Here is a 27,202-nt window from a genome sequence, read left to right as displayed (position 1 = left end):
CAATAAAAGATGTATCGAGGAAAAAACTGCATAGGAGAGCTCAGAATTCACCTTGAGCTCACCGAGACAACAACAAAGAGTGACTGTACGGTTGCTGGGACGGCAAACCGCGGTGTTTGCCGTCCCGGCAACGTAGCCACATAAGGGTATTGTTTTCTTAGTAAGCTCCGACGTTCATCTGCGCCTCTGTACGCTGTAGCGTAGGAAGCTCTCCTCTTTCGTTGTCGGCTCATCCTGTCCATCTTCTCAAGCGGTACGCACTTACATTTTATCTAGGTTTTCCTACAATTGCTTCGGCATTGAGATCCCAGGTCGGCGCTTTCCGAAGCCAGACCGTGTAGCTTCGTTATTGCCGTCCCGGCATCGGTACAGCCACTTTGGGATTATTTTCTGAAGGTGAGTTCTGAACTCTTCTAAGCAGTTTTCCCCTCTATACAGATTTTATTTCAAACATTAAGCGCTCGATGCATCGCCCCCTTTCTTGTCTACCACGCTTTGTGAGTCTAACGAGAGTCAAAAATTGGCGCGCTAGACTCAGTGCAAAGGCTGCACGCACATGTGATCTGTGATAGTCACATGTAAATCGGAGATTGATGAATGAGATTGAGAATCGTAGAGCTCGCGGTTCTCGAACACCGTAGCATATGGCCCAAGCTGATCAATGTTGCGTAGTTGCCAGGTGACGTACTTGTACGAATTTCTTGTAAGTCCGACGTGAGTCGTGACAAAGCGGAACTGCCAAACAAAGAATGGTAGTTTTAAATTTAACAGAGCGGAGCCCGAATTATGCTGAGTCAGAAAAGGCTTGTGTACGAACGAGCCTAGGCTGACACGGTTTTGCATCGTCATGCCCACATTCACAGTTGATACAGGTTTTTCCGCTCTATTCAATTAGTATGGACATCAAATCTACACTTGGAGCTCTCTGCATGACGAACGCGCTCACACATCCGGCTTACAATTCCGCCTACCGCCTCTTGCTTTCGGCCCATCGACCCGGTTTGCCAACTCAAACACTCATTCGCGAAGTTATTCCAGCATTGGCGACCTTCTTTTGCTTTTTGAAGATGTTCTATTTTCCTTCAAGAGATCAAAAATAGATTGTTTTCATATCACCTGAATCACCGGCGGCCGATCGCCTTCTCCAACGTATTCTCTCTTTCACCCCTATGCTATCACTCAAAGGATGGACTGGAGGCGCGCTTGAGCTCAGTACGACCAGAAATATTCTTACGGTATGAATCTATGCTTTTGATACGTCGAGGATGTGGTTAATGCACTTTTTTCTGGTCCGCGTCACCTGCTAAACATCGTCGAATGTCAATGTGCATGTAACGGGTGCACATAGAGGATCACCTGCTTCTAATCCCCGAAAAATGCTCCAGGTAAGCGCTGTATTCATCTGACTTCTCATGACAGTGCCATACTCCTTCCTCCGTTGCAGACCCACAAATCCAACGACAAATCCCCGTTCATCGTCTATAAAATGGCTCTGAGGTGAGGTAAATCGTAGTTGTCCACAAAATGAAATTCACTCAACTTCTTGCGATCGTCGCGACAGCATCCTTCACAGCTGTCGCTGCTGATGTTCCACTCTATGGTCAATGTGGTGGAGTAAGAATTATTTTTTCGTCTCACAGATATGTACTAACTAACACCACAATTATTTTAGACAGGCTACACGTACGTTTTCGAATAATGATTTTTATAACGGCAAGATCAAAACTAAAATATCCATACGTAGCGGGTCGACAGTGTGCTCTCAGGGTGTCTGTACATACAGTAACCGTGCGTGTTACATTGTGAACCAGCATCCCTCCTGCTTACTAAACCTTTCATGACAGCCTACTACTCCCAATGCATTCCGGGCACGGCATCCAGTACTACTGCTGCAGGCGGAACAACTACTACCAAATCCAGCGCCCCAACCTCAACGGGAACGGGAAAATTGCCAACTAGCTTCAAATGGTCCTCGAGCGACGCCTTAATTTCACCAAAGGTCGACTCACACAATGTTCTCGCCATAAAGGATCCCTCTATCGTTAACTACAACGGCGTCTATCACGTCTTCGCCAGTATAGTTACCTCGGGAGGCTACAGCATTGTCTACCTCAACTTTACCGACTTCTCGCAAGCACACAATGCAAACCAATTCTACCTCCAAAACTCTGCCATCGGATCTGGATACCGTGCTGCACCACAGATTTTCTTCTTTGCTCCGCAAAACTTGTGGTACCTCGTCTTCCAGGACGGCAACGTCGGATATTCTACCAACCCCAATATCAGTAACCCAGCTGGATGGAGTGCCGTTCAAAACTTCTACAGCAGCACCCCGTCCATCATATCAAGCAACATCGGCAGCGGAAACTGGGTAGACATGTGGGTCATTTGCGATAGTGCCAACTGCCACCTCTTCTCTTCAGACGATAACGGCCACCTCTACCGCGCCGAAACCTCCCTCTCTAACTTCCCCCACGGATTCGGCCAACCCGTCATCGCAATGAGCAGCCCTAGCAACATCTATGCCTTGTTCGAGGCCTCGAACGTGTACAACTACGGCAGTGGATACCTTCTCATCGTCGAGGCGATCGGCAGCGACGGACACAGATACTTCCGCTCATGGACCTCCAGCAGCCTTACGGGTACATGGGCCGAACTCGCCGACACCGAATCCAACCCCTTCGCGCGTTCCACCAACGTCGTTTTCCCAGAGAACCCGGGCTGGACGCAGGACATCAGTCACGGAGAGATGATTCGTTCTGGCCACGACCAGACGTTGACCATCGACCCATGCAACTTGAAGTACCTCTACCAAGGAGACGCACCTGGAAGCTACAGTGATTATAACTCGATCCCGTGGCGTTTGGCATTGCTCACACAGACCAACTCTGCATGCTGATGACGTATTAAAGTAATACTAAATCACGGTACATGTAGTTGTATTGAAATAAAGACATCTTTTCGATTTCAATAACCATTTCTTAAGTACTAAGTTTACAGAACGGTACCTATAGTCCGATCGTATCGTTAAATTTAATGTGAGCGGTGCCGCTCTGATAAATATATGATGTTTACTAGTGTGGTTCATTTGTATTCGAATGAAATTTGAGTAGCACTCGTCCAGGTAGAGTTCTTTATTTCGACAAAAACAAAAATGTCTGGCTTACTTTTCGTCTTGTAATTGGTCTTTCAAATTTAAATTTGCTGTTAGTGACTATCCGGGTTCTTCTGCGATGCCACTAGGGCAATTGTTTGTCAGTAAGTACGTGTACGTCTCGATAGAACAGAATTACGCACATCCTCTAATATCGGAACTCATCACAGGTCTGTCGATCCTCTGATTTCATTTAGGAATTTCTTATGCCTCATGACCTTCGAATCTCTGATGTTAAACGTCCGTGATAGAACTTCTATGTCATCATTTCCGTGCTTCGAAGTTCGACTCACTTCTGAGCTTCGGGGTTTTAGTTATATTTCAGTGAAAAGGTATCAGTATGAATAGACATACATTATCCAAAGTAAGGACAGTCTGTCTTCACGAGCTCAAAGGTGTCTCCTACTGGCACTCTCTACTATGTAACGGGTGCATAGTTGAATGATCACCTGTTCTAATACACTAGCAACGCGCGGAAGTGCACCTCGTTCTGTTGTCTTCTTTGATAGATGTCCGCTGGAGGCCCAGAGAATTATGCGACAAATCCCCGTAGGCCATGTATAAATTAGCCCTTAGGTCAACTAGGTGGTCGACTAAGTAACGATGAGAATCACTCAAGCGTTGACTATCGCTGCCGTATCATTTCTCTCCTGCGTGAACGGCGAAGACCACCCAGTTGATCGCAGTGTTGACGTTCCACCTTTTGGTCAATGTGGTGGTGTACGATTTTAGCCTTTTTTGAACTGATGGGATATTGACACAATGTCGTATAACTGAAGATTAATTATACGTATGCCTCTGACTTGTTGATTACTGCTATTTTCTCATATATCAATGTTTTACCAGAGGTCCAACCAAATGTTTAGCGGGCACATGTGTACGCCAAAGCGGTAATTGCGTCTTCGCTATATGACAATATCAACCGCTAAGACTGAAACACGCTAGATGAGTACTCTCAATGCATTCCTGGACCCAAACACAAGAAAGGTTTACCGAGCAGCTTCAACTGGTCATCAAGCGATGTTCTGATTTCTCCCAAAAATGATTCTCGCGCCGTCGTCAGTATCAAGGACCCCTCCATCGTAAACTATAATGGGGTCTGGCACGTCTTCACAAGCATCGTATCTTCCACGACTGGATATAACATGGTTTATCTCAATTTCACCGATTTCTCCAAGGCCCATCTTGCAGACCAGTTCTATCTCGTTGACTCGCCGATAGGAGCAGGATATCGTGCTGCACCAGAGATATTTTTCTTTGAGCCTCAAAATTTATGGTATCTCATCTTCCAGGACGGCAATTCCGGATATTCTACCAACCCGGACATTGGGAACCCGGCAGGATGGAGCGCCGTACAGAACTTCTTCACTGACGTACCGGCCACTGTGACAAACAATTGGGGTCCAAATGGCGGATGGCTTGACATGTGGGTCATCTGTGATGCCGACAACTGCCATCTGTTCTCGTCCGACGACAATGGCAACCTCTACCGCGCCCAAACGTCCATATCTAATTTCCCCAATGGTATGGGAGAGCCTGTCATCGCAATGAATGATCCCAATAAATTTGCACTGTACGAGGCTTCGAACGTTTACAATTTCGGTACCGGATATCTTCTCCTTGTCGAGGCGATAGGAAGTGATGGACACAGATACTTTCGATCTTGGACAGCGACTGACCTTGCTGGAACTTGGACACCTCTCGCTGACACCGAGGCTAATCCTTTCGCTCGTGCTAGCAACGTTGTTTTTAAAGAGACGCCAGGTTGGACACAGGACATCAGTCACGGAGAGATGATTCGAGCCAGCCACGACCAAACATTGACCATCGACCCGTGCAACCTACAGTACCTATATCAAGGAGACGTACCCGGAAATTATAGCGATTACAACTCAATTCCCTGGCGATTAGCCTTACTTACCCAGACGAACTCGGCTTGCTGATAATTTTATTGAGCCTGTCTGAGAGACAAATGAAATCACATGTGTACTTAGCTATATGTTTGCTCGTCAAAAAAGGCCATTGGGTATGCACAATTATAGAACAAGTCCATCAATCTCATTTTTATTCCTATCAAATGACATATTTCTCAAGATACACCACGATCGTGAGGATAACCACTACTTAGGTTGCGACACAATGTTGCCTAATGTCGACAAGTCACACTGTCAATCCCGTACCCCTTCCTTCGGTGTCGGTCGTTATGTGTTTTACTCCGCTCCGAGACCCAGAGAAGTGATTCCATGATCGAGGACTCGTTCTATGCCGGGGCCAGAGAAATTCTTCTATTAATTGTACACGCTTGTATACACGGCATTCGCGCAAGTGTCGGTCCGAGTCCGGGATCACACACTCGATACATATCATGGAGCAGCCGGGGAGCTAATTATATTTCAACATTTGAACAGACTTTCAAGGTAACATTTTTGATACGATTGGTCTTACAAAATATTTCATGTTTATGGATCTTGATACGACTGCAATATAATACGATGTAGTCCTATGCCCTCTTCTCATATATTCATGTCCACTGGGATGGGGATCGTCATATCGAGGTTGAAGCTGTCAGACGCAGACAGAGCGAAGCCCTCGTACAAGTATACTAACCCAAAAAGAATGAACAACGCTGAACCACCATATGTCACTTGATGAAAGGAAATCAGTTTGCTCCTGGAATTAATAAGTCGGTAGATGCGAAGATACACACCGTGTTTAACCGATATTTTTGTTGAGATATATCTACCTCCCACCACAGCGAGAGCAGTGCAACATGAATGTCCAAGTACCGTTCCGGCTGTCACCAGATATATATTCTATCGATGTAGGTCAGTACCGGCATGTAGAAAGCAACAAACAGACGGGAATACGGACGTGCGCGGCTCCGAGAATTATGGTAGCAATTTGACTTCTATCTCCCCATTCTGCAAGGAAAGTGAGAACAAACGCCTGGACAAAGACTGGTCCGAAAAGTAGACTGCAAACGCTGCGTGTCTCATCCATCCAGGAAGTCTTCGCTCGCATTTTGCTTGTGGACAATCCACTGTTCGATCCTTGCTTTCGCCCATGCTTTTCCATGCTTTCTGGTGGGTAGCTCCCCGTGCGTTGATTTCCTAAGTCTCCTCGACGCGATTCATGTTTCCACTGATCTCCTTCAATGTCTTCCTCAGCCTCTCTCATCTCCTCCTCAATCTTTCCTGTTCCTGATTCCATCTCCTTCGCCTCATTCCACATCTTCATCCCAAATATGAGAAAAAGTGCTGATGCGCACCATTGGGTCCATCCACGAGGAATTAATGCAGGAAGAATTTGACCCAGTGAGGCGGACAAGAAAGACATCAAAAAAAGCGAGAGAAATGCCCCCAGAAAGACCGCCAAACGGAGATGCCGCATAGCGAGTATGGCAGCAATAAGGAACGTTTTGTCGCCTATTTCCGACACTATGATCATCGAGAATGATTGGGCAAAGGCTTGGATTGAGGAAGTTGGGTATCCGTTGGGAAGGGCCATGGTGGGGACTCTGGACGACCTTGGGAGGCGGCTTCGAGTCCCAACGCACATCGACCATTTTGAAGACTAGAACACTCACGGACAGCAAATCTCACAGTAAGCAAAAATCTTGTCGGTAAAACATCTATGGTGGTACTTCGCCGAGTCGCACAGGTGTTTGATGCATATCCCAATCCTGGTAGGTGGGTAATGCTGATTTTTTTATGAACCGAGGTCATGGTTGGGTCGAGGACGTGTGAGGTAGATTGTCGGCAATCAACATCACGTTCGTGAATCACTTTTACCCGAGAGCGTGATGAGTGAAATGCATGAGACTTATTCCCCACCGCCAACACACCGCGCTCGCTGATTTGGAAACAAAACTTGAGTGACAGATCAAGCGCCGACGGTACGTCGTAATCACCTTGCAATCACCGCTTCTACTAATATACAGGTTTGTGCAATGCTTTTAGACTATGTCATTTTCAAGGACCTGCAAAAGAAATACTATAGGACCAAGTTCAAGTTCCTACCGGAAAACTGCAATTAAACTAAACCTATGAACATAAAATTTTTTGCTATTGCTAGTGAGAGTACCACAATATTGGGTTTTCCTGTCGCACCGAATTTCGTGTGGTAGATGGATGGACGTGAATTTCTCAATCGAACAGCGCTTCGCGTGAGCGAATATATGTAGATTTTGTTATCAAAATGTACTGTCGCTTCATAAATAGACCAAAACGCGCGAGGTAATTTTAGCACGACCCAAAAATACATCGACGCGAGAGATAGAGGACCCAAAGGTTAGGATAACTTGAAGGTATCCATTATTCTGGTAGACATTAGCTGGCGAGACGTATTGCTCCCTTGTGTTGCTCTCGAGCAACACTTCTACATGTAAATGGATTAAAAATGGACAATCTACCTCGTTGAAAAATGTATAAGAGGTGACTGGATTGTTGGTGATAAAGACAAGGAAATCTTCCTCTCTAGCAGATTCTCCAAGTATGGCTTTCAAGAACGCTCTCGCCGCCCTGGTTATGGCTCTCCCCTTGGTTGCTGGTACGTCCATAAGATCCCAAAGTACACTTTCATTGTCTACCCATTCTTAACGCGTCGCGATTTGTAGGTTTAAGGACCAAGCGAGCGCTGTGCCCAGATGGTATCCATACTGCCACTAACGCAGCCTGCTGCAACCTCTTCCCGGTTGTCAAGGATATCACCGAAAACCTCTTTGAGAACGAGTGTGGTGATGGCGTACGTTTTCTGCATTCTACGCGTTGATGCGCCATCATTATGCTGACTATCATCCCTTATCCAATAGGCACATGGTGCTTTGCGTCTTGTCTTCCACGACGCCATTGGCATCTCCCCCACTCTTGGGTAAGTGTCGATAAAATCTGGTTTATATCACTTTGATACTTAAAACGTCATTTGTAGTGGTGGAGGCGCTGACGGATCGATCGCTGTCTTCAATGAGACCGAATTGACCTTCCATGCCAACACTGGTATCGACGACGTCCTCGACGCCCTTGGCCCATTCCTCATCAAGCACTCCGACAAGGTCACCCCCGGAGACTTGTAAGCTTTAATTTATTTTCCCGCCCTGAATCAACCTGGTGTACTGAAAAACACATTTAGTATCCAGCTCGCGGGTGCAGTCAGTCTCGTCCAGTGCAACGGTGCACCCCGCATCCCATTCCTTCTCGGTCGTGCACCACCCAAGGCTGCATCCCCACCCGACCTTGTCCCAGAGCCCTTCGACAGCATCCCCAAGATCCTCCAACGCTTCAAGGAGGTCGGCTTCTCTCCAGCTGAGGTTGTCGCTGTTGTCGGTGGCTCGCACAGTGTTGCTGGTGCTGATGACATTGTACCGAACTTGGAGGGGTACGTCAATATTCATTGCGGATAGGTTCGTAGATTTGCTGACGCATCATATTTTAGTGTTCCTTTCGATCAGACCCCTGATGTTTTCGATAGTGAGTGCCATACCCCTGGATATGATCTTTTGACGGGGGGGGAATTGTTGCTGATGAAGGATTTATCTAGCTCAAATTTTCGTCGATGTTCAGCTTCGCGGAACAATGTTCCCTGGGTGTGTATTACAGTCCCAAACATAGGTTGTTGATGCACGCTTACACTTAAATATAGAAATGGAACCACAGAGGGTGAAGTTGAAACCGCTGTGCCGGGAACCGTTCGTCTCCAATCCGACCACTTGGTACGTCTGTTATCGCCCTGTTCTTGTGGACCGTCCTCTGAGATTTGGTGATTTAGCTCGCTCGTGACCCTGCTACTAACTGTGAATGGCAATCCTTCGTCAGTGAGTATCGGCGTTTTATTAAATGTGAAGCTAGTTCTAACCAAAGTTTTTTGACAGACAACCAAGCCAAGATGGCAAAGGCATTCGGTGATGCCGTCTTCAAGCTTTCCCTTTTGGGCCAGGACCCACGCAAGGTATGAAATAGACATACCTATTTCAATTCTCTCAGTGCTAAATGTGTCCCAGATGATCGACTGCTCTGAGGTTATCCCCAAGGCTATTCCATTCACTGGAGGCCCTGCTACTTTCCCCCCTGGCAAGACCATCAAGGATATCGAGCAAGCTGTGAGTGTCCCTTTTGAGAAATATCATGGTAGGAGGGAAGCGCTGATTGTTGAATATTGACAGTGTGCCACCGCTACCTTCCCCAACCTCAGGACCCAGCCCGGCCCACCGACCACCGTCCCCCAGATGTTCGTGACCGTTGTTCTAGAGCATGATTTGATATGCTGACATATTCATTTCTTGACAGTCCTCAACTCTAGAAGGCATATTTGCGGTTTCAGTCTTGAATTTGGATTTCTTATTTACTTATTATGGATATGGAGTGATTTGGTATTGGTTGAGGTGTCTATACCATGTTGTATTACCAGTGACAATGCGAAATACATCTTTAGAAGTGTTTTCGTCGAATTTGTTAGCCTTGTGCGCGTCGTTGTGAATTGTTCTTAGAATGGCGTTGAATACTGAATGGTTAAACATAGTATTTATTTACAGATATTTGATACCTCTCGATCATGTCATCCCTAACATGTCGATGTTTCTCACTGACGTGTACATGAATAAATTGTATGTGTCCCACTATTTCGAACTGCACGCTTTGGCAGACTGAGAGCTTAAGCCTGAACTTTGCCTGAGTGCCTAATGTTGTCAACGAGAGGAAAGTTGCAGCAAACCCAGACGCGTCGATTGGATATTTTACATTGGCATGCTCTGCGCATGATCATGTATATGAATTAGACTCATCTTCATGCATGCGTGCTTACCGATCCCACGCATAGGAAAATCACGGTGACGCGGCGTAGTTGTGCCTCCGAGCGCGACCCAGCGTCCGCGATGATGGTGTACCAACGGTGCCTAAACTATGTATCGGATTAATATATATATATTTGTATGTTATTCATCCGGCTACAGGCGGCTTGGACGGGTGAAAATGTGAACCCGATAAAATACCATTGTTAATTTACTTTAATTTACATTATATTACCGCCCTTGATGGATTTCAGGATTAAGCTTATCCTTTGGGGAGAGAGTACTCGACTACGAGTAGTAGATCCCGACTTTCGTCTGTCCGCGTCCATGTGGTGTCGCGTCCGATATCGTCAGTTATTTCGGCCCTGTACTCTCATTTATACACAGTCAACAACGCATTGTTATTGGCATCACGGTCGAATTCGAAGTCGAAGTCGAGCGCTCAGCATCCATATCCACAGCTATCCTTGGTTCAACACGCTCTTCATCCAGCTATGTATAATTGTACCCACGCAGAGCACGGAAGAAGCCCGCGAGTGAGATGAGGTGAGACAAGGTGTGATGAACTGAGGTATACGCGCACTCCTCTTACATCCAAGTTCCTGCTCGCTCGCTGCCAATCTCAATGCCAATGGTCGATACCTGCATAGTCGTAAACAGATTCAGACAGCCTATGTGCTCTACGGCGTCTACGCGCTGGTGCTTACCCAACCTTCATTCCTCTCAGAATTTAATTTACTGTAATAATTTTATCCTATCCTATCCGCCTTTCTTTCAAGTTTCCTTTCGAGCATTCGGTCATCCCGGCTTGATTGTTTACACTTCCGCTTCCGTTATTAATATCCAGTTGGGAAGAGAGGTCTTCGCGCAGCGGCAGCCTTGGCAAGGTACCCTGAGGCTCGGCGCGGATGTCGTGGGAAAGGGTTAAGGTTGGACACATCGCTCACGACCCCTCCATTCCGGTTCCAGCTTTCCATTTCTCCCCTCCATTCCGTCGTCCCTTTCCTTTCTTCCTCCATCTTCTCGAATCATTCTCTCACAAGTCTAGAGGGTGGTTTACACTGTGCTCGTATCAGATCCATTTGTTCATGGCTGCGATTACCGCTCTATTGAAAATTTGAAGACTTTCGTCTGGACGACGTTCGGGGTGTTTCCAAATTGGATTTCGATTTCGATTTGTGTTGAGACGAGAGTCGGTGCAAGGAACGAAAACGGTGCGCGGCGGGGGCCAGGTGACCTTCGCGGGCATTAGACGATAGGAGGAGGAGGCGCTCGTACCATTATAACCTCTCGCATCTACGACCTTCAATCCACAACCACACACACACATCCGTTGACTCATTCCACGCCATTTGTTCGGTGGCGACACAAATATAACTATGCACCCATCTACACGTTCGATATCCACGCATCTAGCACCGTTCCCTTCCCCGGACACCGGCGCTGCAGGTGAGCGCCCACGGCACCGTCTTTATCTCTGTAGAGACCACGTTCTTACTAGGTGCATTGCTGTTCCAGATACCTCTTTTAGTTGTGAATGTTGTGCAGAGCACCGTACATCGCACTTGCACTTGAATTTGCACTGCAGGCATAGCTCGAATTTGGGGTTGGTAAACTCCCCTATACAAACATCACATTTCTCTGCCACTTCCATATCTACGCCCGCTTCGACGTCCATTTGCATGCCTACTTCAGCTTCCATCTCTACGTCCACGTCCGAGTCCTCCAAATCTTCTACGTCAATGTCAACGCCAAAGGTGATGTCGGTGTCAGCCACGACACCTACTAGTCCTGCTGAACGTGGGCCTTCGATTCATCCGCACACGGCCACACGCACGCCACACGTCAGTGGCAGCCGCCGGGTATACAAGCTTCCCGCTCCCGCATCCGCGTATGTTGCCACTTCAGGTTCCGGTTCTGGCAATGGTTTGCTTGAGGATCGATTCAAGATGACAATGGGTACGCGGATATGTTCCGTTGGGGTTCGAGAGAGGGAGGGGGAGGGGGAGGAGAAACAAAGGGGGTTGGAGCTAGAGGATGACGGAATTGGCATAGGGATGGACAACAATGTTCGACGGTGAGTGTCCCCCAGTTCTTCCTTGCCGCTTTCTCCTTTCTCCGTTCCGCTTATTCTTGAATGATTTTTTCTTAATTTCCTTTCTTTTCGCCTTTCTTCTTTTTTATATCTCTTCTCTTTTTCTTCATCGTACCCCAATTTTTGGGGTTTCGGTTTTTACTTTTACTTTGCTTTGTCTTACATTACCAACACCCGTATTCTGTCCGTTAAATGCTTTCATTTTTTTCATTGTTCTTCTTCCTTCACCTCCTATCCAACCCCGCACCCGCTCCCCCACATTCAAGCACAACACGTCGATCCTCTCGCTTGTCGTCTTATCGATACTTAGTGCGACATCACTGCAAGCATGCATTGGCGCATTCAGTATATGAACATTCGTTCATTGAGCGATCGTGTTTCTGTGCTTCTGAGTTTCGCGTTCCCGACCCTGGATGTTGGTACCTGGCTTGTACCTGGACCTAAACGGGGAGGTTCAATGAGGACTCAGGCGATGGGCCCCTTCGTGGGTGGACCTGGGATGTGGGATAGGAGGTGTTTGATGGGCCGCCTTGTCCTTGGGCGTCAGCGCTTGGGTATTGTTTGTTTGGCCTTTGGTTCCATCATTCCTATCACTTTTTCTTGTTTCTTTACTTTTTTCTTTTCCTTTTCTTTTTTATTTTTTGTATGGGACGTGTTGAGACGAGATTGGATGGGTGTGTCTGTTTACCCGTCCGTCCATCCAACCATCTATCGCCTGTCGCCTGTCATCTGTATGGCCGTCCATGTCGGGAGGGCAGGCGTCACATCCGTTTTTACCATCCATGACCCACGACCCGCCGCATCATCGCCCAAGTCTGCACCACCATCATTTACCATCATCATCATTCAGCTTTATCGTCAACCAAATCCTTCTTGCTCGCCGTTATTCTTATCTGTCGTCTTTGCTTTTACTTTTGCTTTTGCTTTTTACTTTTGCTCTTACTCTTGCTTTTCTGTGATTCTTTTCCCTTGTTCTGTACTCTTAATCGTATTCTTATCCCTACCCATAATCCTATACCGAATCCTATTCTTATTCTTATTGTTATTCATATACCCACCCTTGTTTCTTCCCGACCTCACTTGTTCTTGTCCTTGTTCCCACCTTGGATACCACCCCATCGTCATCACCATCCTCAAATACCTTGCTGACATTCCACTAGGACTATGACCAGAACACGTACGACCTCTGATTTGGATCGGAATCAGGAGTGTGGGCTTAAATCCGTGCTCTGTTTTCCCGTTTCCCTACCTCCTTTTCGACAAGTAGTCCAACGAGGGCGTTTGGGACGCAGTATTGACGAAGTCGAGATGCAAACCTTGGACGCGGAGGCTGACACGGACGCCACTGCCACTGCCAGCAAATCTGTTACCTTCAGCGAAAATCAAAATCGAAACGTAAACGTAAAAGGAAGTTGGAGCTCGGGTGCTCGTTCTAGTTCCACTGTCACCGCCTCCGTTACCGCCACAGCGACATCCACGAGCACTACCATGACGGTACGCCGGCGACCGAGCAATGAGAGCATAAAGGAGAGTATAGCACTTAAGCCGCGCGTGTTGGGTGTATTTGTGCCTTCACTCCCTGTGGAGCTATGGGCGCTGATATTTGGCTATTCGTGCGCGGCGTACTTTAATCGTCCGTCTGCGTCTTCTTCCGATGACAGAGAAACCAAAAACAAAAGCGATAACGACTCTACCTGGGCGTCCGCGCCCGCGCCCGCATCACCCAGCATCCCACAGCACATCCGGCGCGCGCAGTACACCGCGCGCCTGCGCCACGCCGACGCCATCTCGCGCGTGTGTAGGCTTTGGAACCTGGTGGTGCAGGAGGCGATGTATGAGGTCGTGTGGATTGGGAGTGCACGGCAGGGGAGGTTGGTCGCGGAGAGGTTGGGTGGGGATGCCTGTTTAGAAGGGTTGAGGGGTGGAGAAGTGAGTACGACTGTGTTTGCGGGAGGTAGAGGTGAGAAAAAGAGGAAGATGGGCTGGTTCGGACGTGTGCGTGGGCGCTCGCGGATGGCGACGAAGGACAGTAATATTGCACAACCATCACCCGTCTCGGCCTCCTCCTTAAAGTCAACATCCGCTCCCACCATTTCTCAAGTTCGAAGCTGCAACCCAGGCATCCACATTCGCGCACTGCACATCGAGACGCCGAGCATGGAGCGCTGTTCGCCGCATGATCTCCTTCTGATCCTGCAACACTGCCCGCGGCTGGAGACGTTTGTGGACGCGAGGAGTGTAAGGAGGCCGATGCATCCTCTTGTGCTCAGTTTATCGCCCGTAGCCCCGTTTGCTGCTTCACGAGTGCAAGCCCTGGAAACGCACACGGACTCTGACCTACTCACTACCGACGCACTTCTGGACACTCTTCTCGCGCGACCACTCAAGAAGCTCACGTGGACGAATTATGAATACGATGTTATGAATCATGACGGGGGTCACAGATTTTATGAAGATGTGCTTGCACGGCGATTGGGTGCCCAGGGAGGTGTTGGGGAAGGGTTGGAGGAATTGGAGGTTGTTGTCAGTGGGAAAAGTGCGTTTGGGATGGGAAGCAGGAATACGAGTGAGGAGAGGCAGTGGGGTGTGCATTTCGGAGATGGAGGTGATGAAGAAGAAGAAGAATTAAATCAAAACGGTATGGGGTTGAGTTTCGTGACCCACTTCGAATCGAGGGTCAGTGCTTTGAAGCTCACGCAACTCACTGCACGATATACGACGACGACGACGACGACACGGAGCTTCGTATCACACTCTCCAACTTCGTCTGATATTGATGGGCCGACGCTTACCCTCCCCGCCCTCCGCACGCTGACGGTCACGCTCGACAACACGACGTTCGCAGTGCTCTCGACTTGGTCCATGCCCCTGCTCACTGCACTGTGTATCACCTCCGCCGATTTTGGGTACCGCGGAAACGGATTCCGTGCGTTCTTCGAAATGCACGGTGCCAAAATCAAGCAGCTCGAACTCGGACACTCAAGCGCAGACCTTGGCCAGGAGGAGGCGTGGGTCACCCAGCGCCCCTCAGACAGTTCAACCGCCACGAGCAGCCCACAGAACGAGCCGCCCAGTATCCCTCTTGCAGCGTGGTGTCCGAACCTGTCGACGTTCATTTGTAGTGCAGACGCGGAATGGAGCTGGTTGTCACCGGACTGGATTGCACCGCATGTTCTGCTGCCTGCGCATCCTGGTCTCGAGCGTATCGGGGTACGTGGCGTCGAGCGGCGGGTCAGGTCTGATTGGGAAGACGCAGAAAGAAGAGCGGGCGGTGCATATGTGTACGAGGTCGTCGATGGTGTTGTCCGTGTTGGTGCTTCCTCTGATGCTGGTGTACGAAATGGGGGTGAAGATTACCCTTTCTTCATGCTCGCCGAGCAATTTGGGAGCTTATTACGGCGGGAGGCTTTCCCATCCCTCGCACGTGTGTGTGATATGAGCTGGGAGAGCGATATGATTAGGAAATCGGGGAGGCTATCGCCTTCAATGGCCTTTTCGGATTCCTGCTCTCTGTCCTTATCGCCGCCCTTGCCGTCATCCCCACGAATGCACTGGCTCCCTTCTTCTCCACCTAAAAAGCACTCTATCAAGGGTGTACATGCTGAGCGTGTTCGTCGTGTCGAGCGTGCGCAGAAGAGGCAGATAGATAGATTTTGGGGAGGTGTTTTAAAGAGCTGCGAGGAGCGCGGAATTAGATTGGAGAATTGGCGGGGAGAGGAAGTGATTTTGGCAGTACAAGGTGAAGATTCTGGGTGCCGATGACACACATACTCGGACCTGGTGCCTCCTACCTCGTTGGAAGCTTTTCCCACTCAACATTCTATCTATCTCGTTATGCATTTCCCCTTCGAAGCAGTGTCTTCTTGATTTATGGTTCAATTTTTTTTGGGTTTTTTGTGTGTTTATCTTGGGACTCTGAACATTTTTTCAGCGATTTGAAGAAAAAAACATCTCATTTCACTATTTCATTTATACCCTTCATCACAATTCACGATTCTGGTCGCTTTCTAGCTTTCTTATACCTCCCATTTACGACCATCTTATGACCCATCAGATTCCTTTTCGTCATATTTCTTCACGACCTTCACGATCCCCTTTTGCATGCATGAACAGTGATGACCATAGCATTGTCCTTCTTCTCAATATCTTTCAACCTTTGTACATAATACGATGACGACATTTTGAGGTTCGATTTGTAGATTTTGTGTGTTGTATAAAGCCTTGGTCTTCTTCATTTTGTACTTTATCCGATATACCTCGTTTGTGTCATATGAACGCTGCTGGAGTTGAAGCAGTACCTGTTCCTATAAAGCATCGGAGATGGCGAATAAATGGAAACACTAGGATAGAATGTGTTAGACTCGCTTGGCAATAGCATTGCATTCAAAAAAGCGGAGTAGAGGACATGGCAGTAATGTGGAGAACCAATGTTGAGAAGACTAAATAAATAACCTTGTCGCCTCTTTTGTAGGAAGGAGGAAAAAAGACACTAAGATCGAATTACAGAAGGCTATTCCGGTAATTGCAATTTGGCATTTTCTACATGAAATCCTGATCAACAGGAAAGGGGGGAATGTACACTCAGTTAAAAGGCAAGTTTGTCAATGTCACTACATCTAAGTAAAATTGTGAAAAAACCACTTCATTCAAGAAATGAATGAGTGAGTTCGAGTATATTTTAAATAATTTTATAAATGCTTCAAACTTCAGCTTTCTTCCCGCCAAGCCAATGGAAGCGACGAAATCAATAAAGATTATACCATGCTCTGTGCTGCCGTGCTGCTGGGGGATCGGTCTAATTTCTGTACTTCTCCGTTCACCGAGGAGTTATCCTTTTTCCCTGGACCGTCAATGTTGATACTGCCAGTTACGTTGCTATTTTCCTGGGAATTATTGAAATTCAACCCTGAAAAATGCGGAATTGCATTAGAGGGTATTGTATTCTCCGTGGTGTTAGATATAGCGAGTCGCAGCACCATGACCGTAGGTGCCATTCCCTGATGCAAGACAGATCGCACATCAGCACAACAGCTTATCATGTCCCGTAGCAATTTATGTACAACGTACCGATACAACAGATAGTGCCGCTGCAATATAGAACTGCGCCTCTGATAACGGGGACTCTACGGTATAAAACGGTGGGATGACAGTAGCCATGGCATACAAGAAAAGGACAACTGAATACACTGCAGATGATTCAAGAATAGTAGCCACGATGCGATTGTATCGCGTTTTTGATTTCCAAATAGTGCCAGAAGCCGTCTGGATTCTGTATCCAATGAGAAATGTTGCAGACATTGTGGTTCCCAACGACATGAACGCGAGAGCGGTCGCTAGGTTGTGTTCTGGAGCAACACTTGAAGTACTGGTAAGAAGATCTGCCAAAGCGTCTAAAATGGTACTGGTAATACAGATTGCTGCAATACTACTTAGTTCGAGTAAACAGGTCAAACAAAACGGTTGAACGCCGTACCAAGCTCCGCAATCAAAAGAAGTGATGGAATAGCGATCACTCTTTTGGATTGTCCCCACACATGGTAGCACCTCCAAATCTACCAATTGAAGTATCAAATGGTAGTTAAAATTGAGCAAGAAGAATGACTAACCAATAGCCCATCAGAAATAACAAACGTGAAGTTCTGTAGAAATGCAACCATTGCCCGAAACCAGGTAGGAACATCCTCCGATGCCCAGAAGATAGAGTCTCTGGTATCTCCATTGTTTATGAATGAGATATCGAGGAAGTACCATTGAAAAACAAAGCTCAAGAACGCAAATACGTATAACACTGAGATTGTTGTCAATACCACCCGATAGTTCGTATTGGATGACTTCTTCGACCCTGAATTCTAATAGCATTAGGTTGATCTTGGGCTACTTGCATCAAATAACTCACGGTAGAAATGAACTGTTACGAAATAAACGAGTGTGTATATTCCTGGACAGAAAATATATTGGCTCGCATTTTCTGTGGTAAGAAAAATGAAACGTACCCATAAGAAAGTTGTAGAACATTGAAGCATTGAGACTTCCGCTGATTGTATATCCTTCAATGACGGATGGAAAAGTTCTGCTAGGAGTGGGCATAATGAGGCAGTTGTAGATGCCGGTTATGAAAAAAACAATGACCAGCGTCAGTATTTGTACTAGCCAACCAAAAAGGGTAAAATAGGAAAGCCTTACGTTTTGATCGAACCCCTTGACAGCCCCTGAGGGCTTGATTGATTCTATTTTTCTGACAAGACATTCATCTGTCAAACCCTCTGGCGTGGATTGGACGGGGCTTTGGCGCTTAGAACGTAGAACGACCAAACCGGCGAACATGTGTTTTGTTTTTTTCCTTTAAAAGCTACAGAATATTTGATCCACGAATATGTATGCACATCTTTACTGGTAATAAAAGGATACAGATCCCGTCGGTAAGTGTTATTTTTTTTTTTGACTAAAGATGTCCAATTCAAATAAGGCCTACTGCGTTATCTCTACAGCACTTATATCTATTTGCGTCTCAATAAATGATATCATTGGATTGCTGGCCGTCATAGCGATGAAGCAGTTGTCATAAGTCCCAACGATAAATTTTCAGGGTTGCGCTTGACTCAATTTGTATCAGATAACGACATGATATCTCTCTGTGAGTAGATAAATGATGACAATGATTATCGGATGAATCACCGCGATTAAAACACCCTGACTAGACAACTGAATACTATCTAGGAAGGGTATTAGAACAGGATGGGAGAGAAGAAGCAGCAAAAAATAAAATGGAAGCAAACATTGACAGATTAACAGTCCAGGTGGGCGCTGTATCGTCGGATATCGCTGGCCATTAATTTTTTTTAATATTAAAAAAAAAAAAGTCTATAAATTTTTTTTAAAAAAAAATTGCCTTCGGATCATCAGGGAAAAGTAGAACTAGATCCTGCCTGAATGCCCATGTAATACATCACAAGGCCAAGATATTATGGCTATCTATAGGAATCAAGTATGAGAAAGGAAGATAGGCGCGGCCGAGTAAAACTATTGCACTGAGTAGGTGTTACCTCCACAAATGGAGAGGCAATTATATCAAAAGATTTGTACAGTACATCGAAGAAGGTGGTTATTCAGTTGCCCCGGCTGGGTCGCAACATGTTTAAATTGGAAGGATACTCCGCTGGGCCAGAACGAGGACCGTTGATATAAATACACATATAGTATTCATATAGTATTTGAATGGTTTGGAAAGTCAAAGAAACACAAGCATCTATCAATTTCGAATGTGGAGATCACCTCAGAACCGTGGACGTATAAAGCAGGGAGCGGAATAATTGAAAGGCAGCAGTTTTAATATTGTCGACTACACTATTGCCTTGGTTAATCATGGAAGCTGTGCTATGTTAATTTTATAGCTATTGTGTTGCGTAAGGTATAGATTTATATCAGCTCGAAGAGTCTTCTACAACTGTCGTAACACCTACTATTGACTGAAGAAGTCGAGATACGTTACATTTTCATCCACACTCATATAATAACTTCTGATATCAACCTGATTCTCGTTGAGATAAAAGTTTCAGGCAAGTCTAAGGTCTCTTTGCTGGCTGATCAGGAGTCCGCAGAGAATTTCAAAGCCTAAAGGTTGAGCCATTGTAGACGTTGAGCCAGTGGATGGGGTTGGAACCTTTCCACATGAATTTGAGAACGAGTGCGTACTACTCGTTGCCCATGCGTGGGAAAAATATGGATTACGTCACTTCGGTTAGAGCAAAAACCTTTTCGGCCGAGGTCATGCTTGTCCGGAATGTGATGTCATTCTCACCAGCCAGAAATCCGGATGGCAGACTTAAGACTTAGACAAAAGTGCCAATACAAATACATCATCTCTTCCTGTTCTTCTGATTCATATAGCTAGGGATTGGGCATCGGAATTATGGTTCTTATTTCTTACTCGGCCCAGGAGCTGCATTGACTCGAGATACTTTAAAAAGAAGCGGCGGGGCATTGAAAGGCGGGAAAACGAATGTCTAACTGGTAATGGTACTGAGAAATACCCACGCCTGGACATGAAGCTTCTTGATCAAGTTTCCATGGCAGCCACCTGCTCGTCCGCTCAGACTCGTAATGTAAACTACATTACAACTGCTTTTTACATATACTTCTACTTCAAGAGACTGCTAATCGGTATCTAAATTCCTATGGATATAAGTGGCAGATGCAGGGAAATTCAGTAGAACTTATACAACAGACTGCTGACAATGGGTCGTGGGTATTTTAAGTTTTGACATTTTCCGGGCTCTGTGGAGTATTAAGCGTAAAAAGGCCACCAACATCAACATCGTTGCAAAACTTGCAACTGTTCTCACAATTGGATAATTTGATGAAACAAATCGGTTCCTGAGAGTCAATAACATCATCGTTAGTGCTATGGGCGATCATGACAATCTGTGCTCTCAAATAATGCCTCATCGACTTCAGGGAGGGAGAAAAGTAGATTGGTGAAGAAACTTACATAAAAGCTTCTACAAATTCTCTACTTGCAGGGAATGAGAAATTGGAAGATATCATCGTGGGGTGACTCATGAGGACATCCTCATGTTCATGCTACTCCAGTTTCCCTTGACCTACAGAGGATAAATTTACCATTTTACTTCGATCGCGGTGTCATTAGGCGTATCAGGTACGTTGGAAATTTCTTCCTATTTGATAGAGACTCGATGTAAAAATAGGAGTTATCGTGGGTTCGGCAGATGGGGTCCTGATATACCGTTATACCGGATGTGATTCAGCACAGCTGCTTGTACTGCGGTCAGATAGCTGGAAACCAGAGTTATAAAAGGGTCGTAGTCAATATCACAATATAAACGCTACTTAAATACTCTAACCCAGCGCGTTACTATATATTTTTCTGTATAATGCGCAGGTCTGAGTCGTTTGTACACCAGTGCTTCACTGCATTCCCGTTTACAATTTTAACTCATACTCATTACCACTTCGTTTCCACCAGGACTGCACATTAACCTCCAGATAAATGTTATACCAGCTCTGCGAACTACAACCCTTTTAAAAATTGTCACTCAAATTGGAACCAAGTTTGTCAAACAAGAGTTTTTGTGCCTGTCAATCCATAATTTCGTGAGATATAGTCGATCTTTAGCTCTCAGAGGTATGCTATTCATAGCTGTAGCGATGTACTTAAGATCCACACAGACAGACGGACAAGCTAGCGAAAGGTTCCCAGTAATCCAGACCCGCTAACAATGTCAAGCCATGGAGGTCCATTGCCAGATGTCTCCGTCCAGAAAACGGAAATTGATTCGCGTCTCAATGCGAGTATGCTAGGGACACTCATGATTGGTGCGTACCCTGCCCTATATGATTCCATATGTACAATATTCAAAGGTTGGAAATAGGAATGTACACTATTGTCTACCTAGGCACAATGTATATTTGCTGTAAGTTTCTGTATTTTTGCTTCTGACTACTGCCTCATTTTGAATGACTGACTTTCTTGCGACAGTGTCGAGAGCAAAACCGTCAAAGAAGGTTGTCGTGTACGCTATCAGTCTTATGTATATTCTGGGAATTGCGAACTTCGGTTTCGAATGGGCATTTATGCGATGGTTCTTCGTGGAAAACGGAGATACTAGAGAGCATATATTCACCGCCATCTTGGTTCTACCAAGGTGGCTACACGTACTAAACAATCTCTTCGTATTCATCATGCTTACGCTCGCAGATGGCCTATTGGTGTGTAGTTTCTTATAAGCGACAGCACGTATTGGATTAAATAAACCCTTTATCAGATATGGAGATGTTTCCATGTATGGGGACGTTCAAGTAGAGTTATATCTTTACCGTTGTTCCTACTTTTTTCTGAATTTGGTATGTCTCTTTAATGACACGTCCTATCACTCCACACTCATCATCTTTATCAGGGATATTTATCGCTTCCATCATTATCCTGCTTGTTACCAGGGCTGAGCCAACGCACCACCAAGCTCTGGTAGTAGACAGATTAGAATCCTCCGGATACATCTTATCAGCAGCAACCAGTCTGGCGGCAACCTTCCTCATTGCCTACCGCATAAACCACCTTGCCGACACCGATGCACAGTCTTCGCATAGGAAATTCAAACAGATAATCGAGATGCTCGTCCAATCCGTCTTCATTTACTCAATGGCACTGCTAGTTCAGGCGGTCGCAGTTGCCATCCCTGCTTCGATTAGTAGTACGAGAGTGCTCGGGCTACAGGGATATTCAGCAATCATACTTATACCAATTGCGGTGAGTTCCAAGAAAACTAATCATAGAGCCAGTGATATTAACGCGATGTGCTCTTAATAGGGAATGGCGCCAACAATCATGGTCGCGCGCGTAAATCTCGCGGCGTCCGACATAGATTTGCATCAGAAAACACAGCGCAGTAGGGGAACAGATCTTGTATTCCAGTCTCAAGCAACAAACACGGCGAGCGACAGTGTCTCTCAGGTCTTGGACAGCGAAAAGGGCGCAGAGGAGTTGGCGATCGAGCATAGTACAGCATTTGGGAGGTGAGACATATGACGATACCGACATAGAACGCATACATGTAATACAACTTGTACAATAATATTCAGAAGTGAGTGTTTCTCAACGCTTTTGAGGAGCCCAATAGTCGAAAACGGCGAGGAGGCAATACAATTACGCCGATCGCTTTACACTCCGGAATATGACAACACCCAGCCCACCTTTGACCAATTCGGAGATGGTTCTGCAGAAGTCTCTAACAAAATGTTGAGAAAATAAAAATATCCATACATATTTCAATTTTCATACAGCGCCATCATGATACGTATGGATGATTATGCCGTGTTCGTTCCGTGTGATCCGGCCTTTATTTGCTCTCGGTCTTGCCAACGTAATGATTTTTTTTTTCAGAGTTTAATGTTGTAATCTTTGCCAAATTTCTGCAGAAAGCATAATTCAATGCGAAAATTCGAACCATAATTGTATTTACTTGACTCAATCTACTAATTGTGCCCATGAGCAGACGCAGTGGGATGGATGCCGCTTGTGCCGCAGTGTTAACCAAACAACGATCTCGGAAATTCCCGGAAGACGTCAGTCACGACTCGCGAAGTCACGCTTTGTTCGCGCATTTTGCTCCTCAACACTTTGCTCCTTACATCCACAATCATCTTTCCGAATCCTGTGAATTACACAAAGAAATTCCCCAATCTGATGTTCTGATCAGAAATCAGCTGGGAATGTGTTGCAGCACGATATATCTGTTTCCTGGACGCATTTTACTCTTAACTTCGAGGCAATTGACCGGCTTGAAGAAAAGGTTGACCGTCATTCCTCGTCGAGTTTACAGGTCATGAATTTGGGAAGCATTGGAGTAAACGGGAGCTGAGACGAGCCGGTCTTTATGAATGAGAATATATGCGATGGTGAGTGCCCTACTCGCTCTGTATTCAAGCCTCCACTGAGTATATTCAGACTCAAAAAGTAGGCCGAATCGTATATTTATACGAATATATGCGCATATATTTTATCGTTTTCGTGTTCCTGAATCCTCAGAAACCCACGGAGCACGTAGGATATTCTTTTGCACCACTCATGGTACACAATGTCTCCTTTTATCATCAGATATGTATCCTATTCATGAATTCTATTCGTATGATGACCATCTCGAAGCAGAAAATTAAATTGGGCGCAACGAACAAAATTCGCGCATATATTGACTTTAACACAATGATATATGTACTCTTTTCTCCGTGTCTCTGAATTACTAACAAATATTTGGATGTTTCGCAAGATAATTCCTTAATTCTGCTTCGCGACAGAATATATGCGTGCCGCGCATGCGTATATGCCCTCAGTATGCCATTCAATGTTGAAAAAACACTATTGATTTACATCTGCTGAGGTACGTGCAAGGCATATGCTAGACTGCGGGCATGTTAGCGCGTCGCGTCGCGTTGTTGCAATCGTTATTTTAACTGTGATCGTGATAAAACACGATACGATACGTGCATACCCCACCCATCCACCCAAACAATAAACGACGCTCCATAAAACTACCTATCGATCATCCATATAACGACGCACAGCTCCGAGCTGCCTATGCACCCAGCACACTATCCTCAGATAACGCGGATGCGCGGACGCTCGATATAAACAGCGCCGACAAAGGTGAGGCAATACCGCATCCAGAATCAGAGCCATAAGCGGCTGGCGAAGGCTACACGTACGTACTTACACTGCGCGCACTTACACTCGCATTTGGGGGAGCGGGTCGTCACGGCCATGCGCACTCGTGGCTATGACATCTATACAATAAATAACATATCACTCCTTCTACGCCTCCACTCAAAACAACAAACCATACATCTCTATACATTACCAATTAACCACCAATCATACACACGGACAAACGACTCACACTCACACATAACACACATCCTCTCTCTCAACAACATTACGACGGTTTGATATCAATATCGTCTATGTTGACATCGACAGGCATAGGAATTGCCATGGCGATGTCGGATGGGGCTGACGCGACGAAGCCTTCGTAGAGGTACACGGCACCGAAGAGGAGGAAGAGGAGTGAGCCACCGTAGGTGACTGTTGGCGATTTTAGATGTATGGTAAGTGCGTGTGCGTGTGTGGTAAGTGATATGTGGTGAGTGGTAGGCGGCAATAGGTAAGTGGTAAGAGGTGAACGGGAAATGGGAAATGGGAAATGGGAAATGGGAAATGGAGAGCAGGGAATGCGAGAAGATGGCCAGAGGGTATGGATATATGATGTGGGATATGAAGAGTGAGTTATAGGGAATTATATTGAGGAAGTACATGGAAAATGGAGGTAGTGGCGGAAGGTGCGTGGGGGAGGGGATGGGGAGAGAAGATTGACCAAAATTTATGGAGGGATGAGAGGGAGACAGAGGAGGGAGGTAATGGCAATAATGGTGCGTACGGTGGTGGGCATGGGTACAATAAACATAAGATGGGAGGAAGGTGAGAGACAACAATATGGGATATAAGGAATGAGAGGAGAAAAAAGGTGGAATGTAGTGGCAATAAAGGTGCGTATGGTGAGGAAGAGTGTGAGAGACAATATCCTCAGCAAGAAAGAGGGACGCACCATGTTTGACAGAGATTTTGGTGCTCACATATCTTCCTCCAATGACCGCCAGAGCGGTACAACATGAGTGGCCCACAACTGTGCCGAGAGTCACAAGGTACACATTCTGCATTTGTTTAGCTAGCTGCGATATGTCAGAGAATGGTAGGACGTACGTGCGCCGCGCCGAGCGCGATGGTAGCAATCTGGCTGCGATCGCCCCACTCGCCGAGGAAGGTGAGCACAAAGGCCTGGACAAACACAGGTCCGAGGAACAGACTGCAAAAGTTCCGTGCGCCCTCGGCCAATGATGATTTGGGCTTTTTTGATGATGGTGATGGAGACGAAGGTACGGTGTCTTGGCTCCGCCGTCCCTCCTCCATGCTCTCCAGTGGTATGTCGGCACTCTTTGCTGTACCTTCATGCTCGCGCTCGTCGTCCTCGATCTCTTCCTCTGCCTCGCGCATCTCCTCTTCAATCTTACCCTGCCCGCCACCCTCCATCGCCCTTGCCTCCTGCCACATCTTGACACCAAACACGCCAAACAACGCTGCTGGCCGCCCACTGCGTCCACCTGCGTGGGATGAGCGTCGGTAGGAGGTGTCCCAGAGATGCGGAGAGAAAAGACATGAGGAGCAGCGAGAGGAACGCGCCGAGGAAAACGGGCATGCGTGGGTGGCGCATCGCGAGGATGGCAGCGATGAGGAACGTTTTGTCGCCAATTTCGGAGACGATGATCATCGCGAAGGATTGGGCGAGGGCTTGCAAGGACGATACATCTGTTGGGAGTGGGAGAGGTGTGCTGTCCATGGTGGAGGGAAAGAGATAAGACGCGTGTAGGTGGCGAATTCAGAATTTAAGAACGGGCGAGACGACGGCGAGAGGCCCGGAAAACAGGCTAGGACTGGTTTGGATGCGTCGTATGATTCGATACCAGCACAATTACAGGCTCATGCACATTCGTAAGTCAGTTATCTCGCTTTTTTGGGTTTTGACGTGGAGGTTTGGGGTGGAGACCGAAATAGAATAGAGACGAGACCATCATGACGACGCGGTGACGATGCACAAAAGGAGAAGCCAGCCCGATGCCGTCTACTCCAAACACAAACAACTGCCTAAAGAAGGCGGACGCAGGATCCCGGCTGAAGTTCAATGTTCACGTTCCCTGCAAATCATTTCTTGCTTGGATGATGAAGTTGCTGTGAAGCCGGTAGGTCATTCAGAAGTTACATGGTAAAAATCGGCGTAGAGGGTCTAGATCGTCGGTGGATTTCATTTACGGCAAATGTGACGACGCTTGCATGGCCTCCACTTCGTTCAATCTCGATATTACACATTCACTTGCCCACAGCTCGCTCCTCATCATGTTCATGTGTACCTCGTATCCGCGCTGTTTTTCCTTGGTAATCTCTTGCAACCCATAGGCGATAATAGGCGATCTATCCATTGATAGTCCATGGGGAGGCACTCCCGAGCCTAGTTTCCGATCCCAGTTCAGGAGGACAAATATGCAAGAAACGATTCAGATGTACCAGGACTTTCGCACACTTTCTGATTTCAGCTCTCCCTAGATACGATTCGTTCTCTGAATCTGGCACTGAATACCGCTCTACCATTAACTTTTTCCGTGCTCTTTATCCTTTGCCCCTATATCTGCCTCAGCATTGCAAATTCCGCTCAACCGTCGCTCAATCGTACTGCACTGTACTGAACGTTAGGAATACGGCTGATGGACAAGACCGCTGGCTTTGCCTTTACCTTCTAGACTTTGACTATACTCACTGGCAAATGGTACCTGGCAAATATCTGGGTGTCTGTGTCTGTGTCTGTGTTCATGGGTATTGCCAATGTCTGTGTACCTAATGGACCGTTGAGCGGCTGCCCTTTGGGACCTCACAATGCGACGCCAGCTCTTGCATTATCAATGGTTACTCTGCGAGAAATGACTGATGTTGAAGAGGAGCGCTGAGATGATACACGGAAGTTTCAACGCCGTTGCGTATCCCAGAACTCAGGATGCCCATGCACTGCGCCTCGCGCTGCCGATGCGTGTCCTTATTCATGTTTCACTCATGCCTCCC

The 27,202-nt window shown here is 46.6% G+C and overlaps 7 protein-coding genes across 7 annotated transcripts; 5 read left to right on the top strand and 2 right to left on the bottom strand.

Annotated features, from left to right (window-relative positions):
- Nucleotides 1-1,837: 1,837 nt before the first annotated feature.
- On the top strand, nt 1,838-2,899 carry JR316_0005472 (Alpha-L-arabinofuranosidase C; the record flags this gene model as incomplete). The annotated part of the gene is made up of 1 exon (XM_047891230.1): nt 1,838-2,899. The coding sequence occupies one exon, from the start codon at nt 1,838-1,840 to the stop codon at nt 2,897-2,899; it is 1,062 nt and encodes a 353-aa protein (XP_047750991.1).
- Nucleotides 2,900-4,299: 1,400 nt separating this feature from the next.
- JR316_0005471 (Alpha-L-arabinofuranosidase C) lies at nt 4,300-5,097 on the top strand (the record flags this gene model as incomplete). The annotated part of the gene is made up of 1 exon (XM_047891229.1): nt 4,300-5,097. One exon carries the CDS (start codon nt 4,300-4,302, stop codon nt 5,095-5,097), a length of 798 nt encoding a protein of 265 aa, XP_047750990.1.
- An 883-nt stretch (nt 5,098-5,980) lies between these two features.
- Nucleotides 5,981-6,661, bottom strand: JR316_0005470 (GDT1-like protein C17G8.08c; the record flags this gene model as incomplete). The annotated part of the gene is made up of 1 exon (XM_047891228.1): nt 5,981-6,661. The coding sequence occupies one exon, from the start codon at nt 6,659-6,661 to the stop codon at nt 5,981-5,983; it is 681 nt and encodes a 226-aa protein (XP_047750989.1).
- A 986-nt stretch (nt 6,662-7,647) lies between these two features.
- JR316_0005469 (Versatile peroxidase VPL1) lies at nt 7,648-9,308 on the top strand (the record flags this gene model as incomplete). Its single annotated transcript, XM_047891227.1, has 11 exons — nt 7,648-7,702; nt 7,770-7,897; nt 7,965-8,023; nt 8,081-8,221; nt 8,282-8,527; nt 8,585-8,619; nt 8,690-8,735; nt 8,792-8,861; nt 8,918-8,963; nt 9,021-9,097; nt 9,150-9,308. The coding sequence occupies 11 exons, from the start codon at nt 7,648-7,650 to the stop codon at nt 9,306-9,308; spliced, it is 1,062 nt and encodes a 353-aa protein (XP_047750988.1).
- A 3,050-nt stretch (nt 9,309-12,358) lies between these two features.
- On the top strand, nt 12,359-15,792 carry JR316_0005468 (uncharacterized protein; the record flags this gene model as incomplete). The annotated part of the gene is made up of 2 exons (XM_047891226.1): nt 12,359-12,584; nt 13,298-15,792. 2 exons carry the CDS (start codon nt 12,359-12,361, stop codon nt 15,790-15,792), a joined length of 2,721 nt encoding a protein of 906 aa, XP_047750987.1.
- Nucleotides 15,793-21,266: 5,474 nt separating this feature from the next.
- On the top strand, nt 21,267-22,564 carry JR316_0005467 (uncharacterized protein; the record flags this gene model as incomplete). Its single annotated transcript, XM_047891225.1, has 6 exons — nt 21,267-21,363; nt 21,420-21,461; nt 21,527-21,756; nt 21,813-21,891; nt 21,945-22,294; nt 22,355-22,564. 6 exons carry the CDS (start codon nt 21,267-21,269, stop codon nt 22,562-22,564), a joined length of 1,008 nt encoding a protein of 335 aa, XP_047750986.1.
- Nucleotides 22,565-24,473: 1,909 nt separating this feature from the next.
- JR316_0005466 (GDT1-like protein C17G8.08c) lies at nt 24,474-25,931 on the bottom strand (the record flags this gene model as incomplete). Its single annotated transcript, XM_047891224.1, has 4 exons — nt 24,474-24,622; nt 25,143-25,266; nt 25,298-25,685; nt 25,750-25,931. 4 exons carry the CDS (start codon nt 25,929-25,931, stop codon nt 24,474-24,476), a joined length of 843 nt encoding a protein of 280 aa, XP_047750985.1.
- Nucleotides 25,932-27,202: the final 1,271 nt, after the last annotated feature.

Source organism: Psilocybe cubensis, chromosome 4 (genome assembly GCF_017499595.1).
Source record: "Psilocybe cubensis strain MGC-MH-2018 chromosome 4, whole genome shotgun sequence".
Taxonomy (NCBI): domain Eukaryota; kingdom Fungi; phylum Basidiomycota; class Agaricomycetes; order Agaricales; family Agrocybaceae; genus Psilocybe; species Psilocybe cubensis.
The sequence above is the reverse complement of the archived record's forward strand: the minus strand, read 5'-3'. Positions and strand labels throughout refer to the sequence as shown.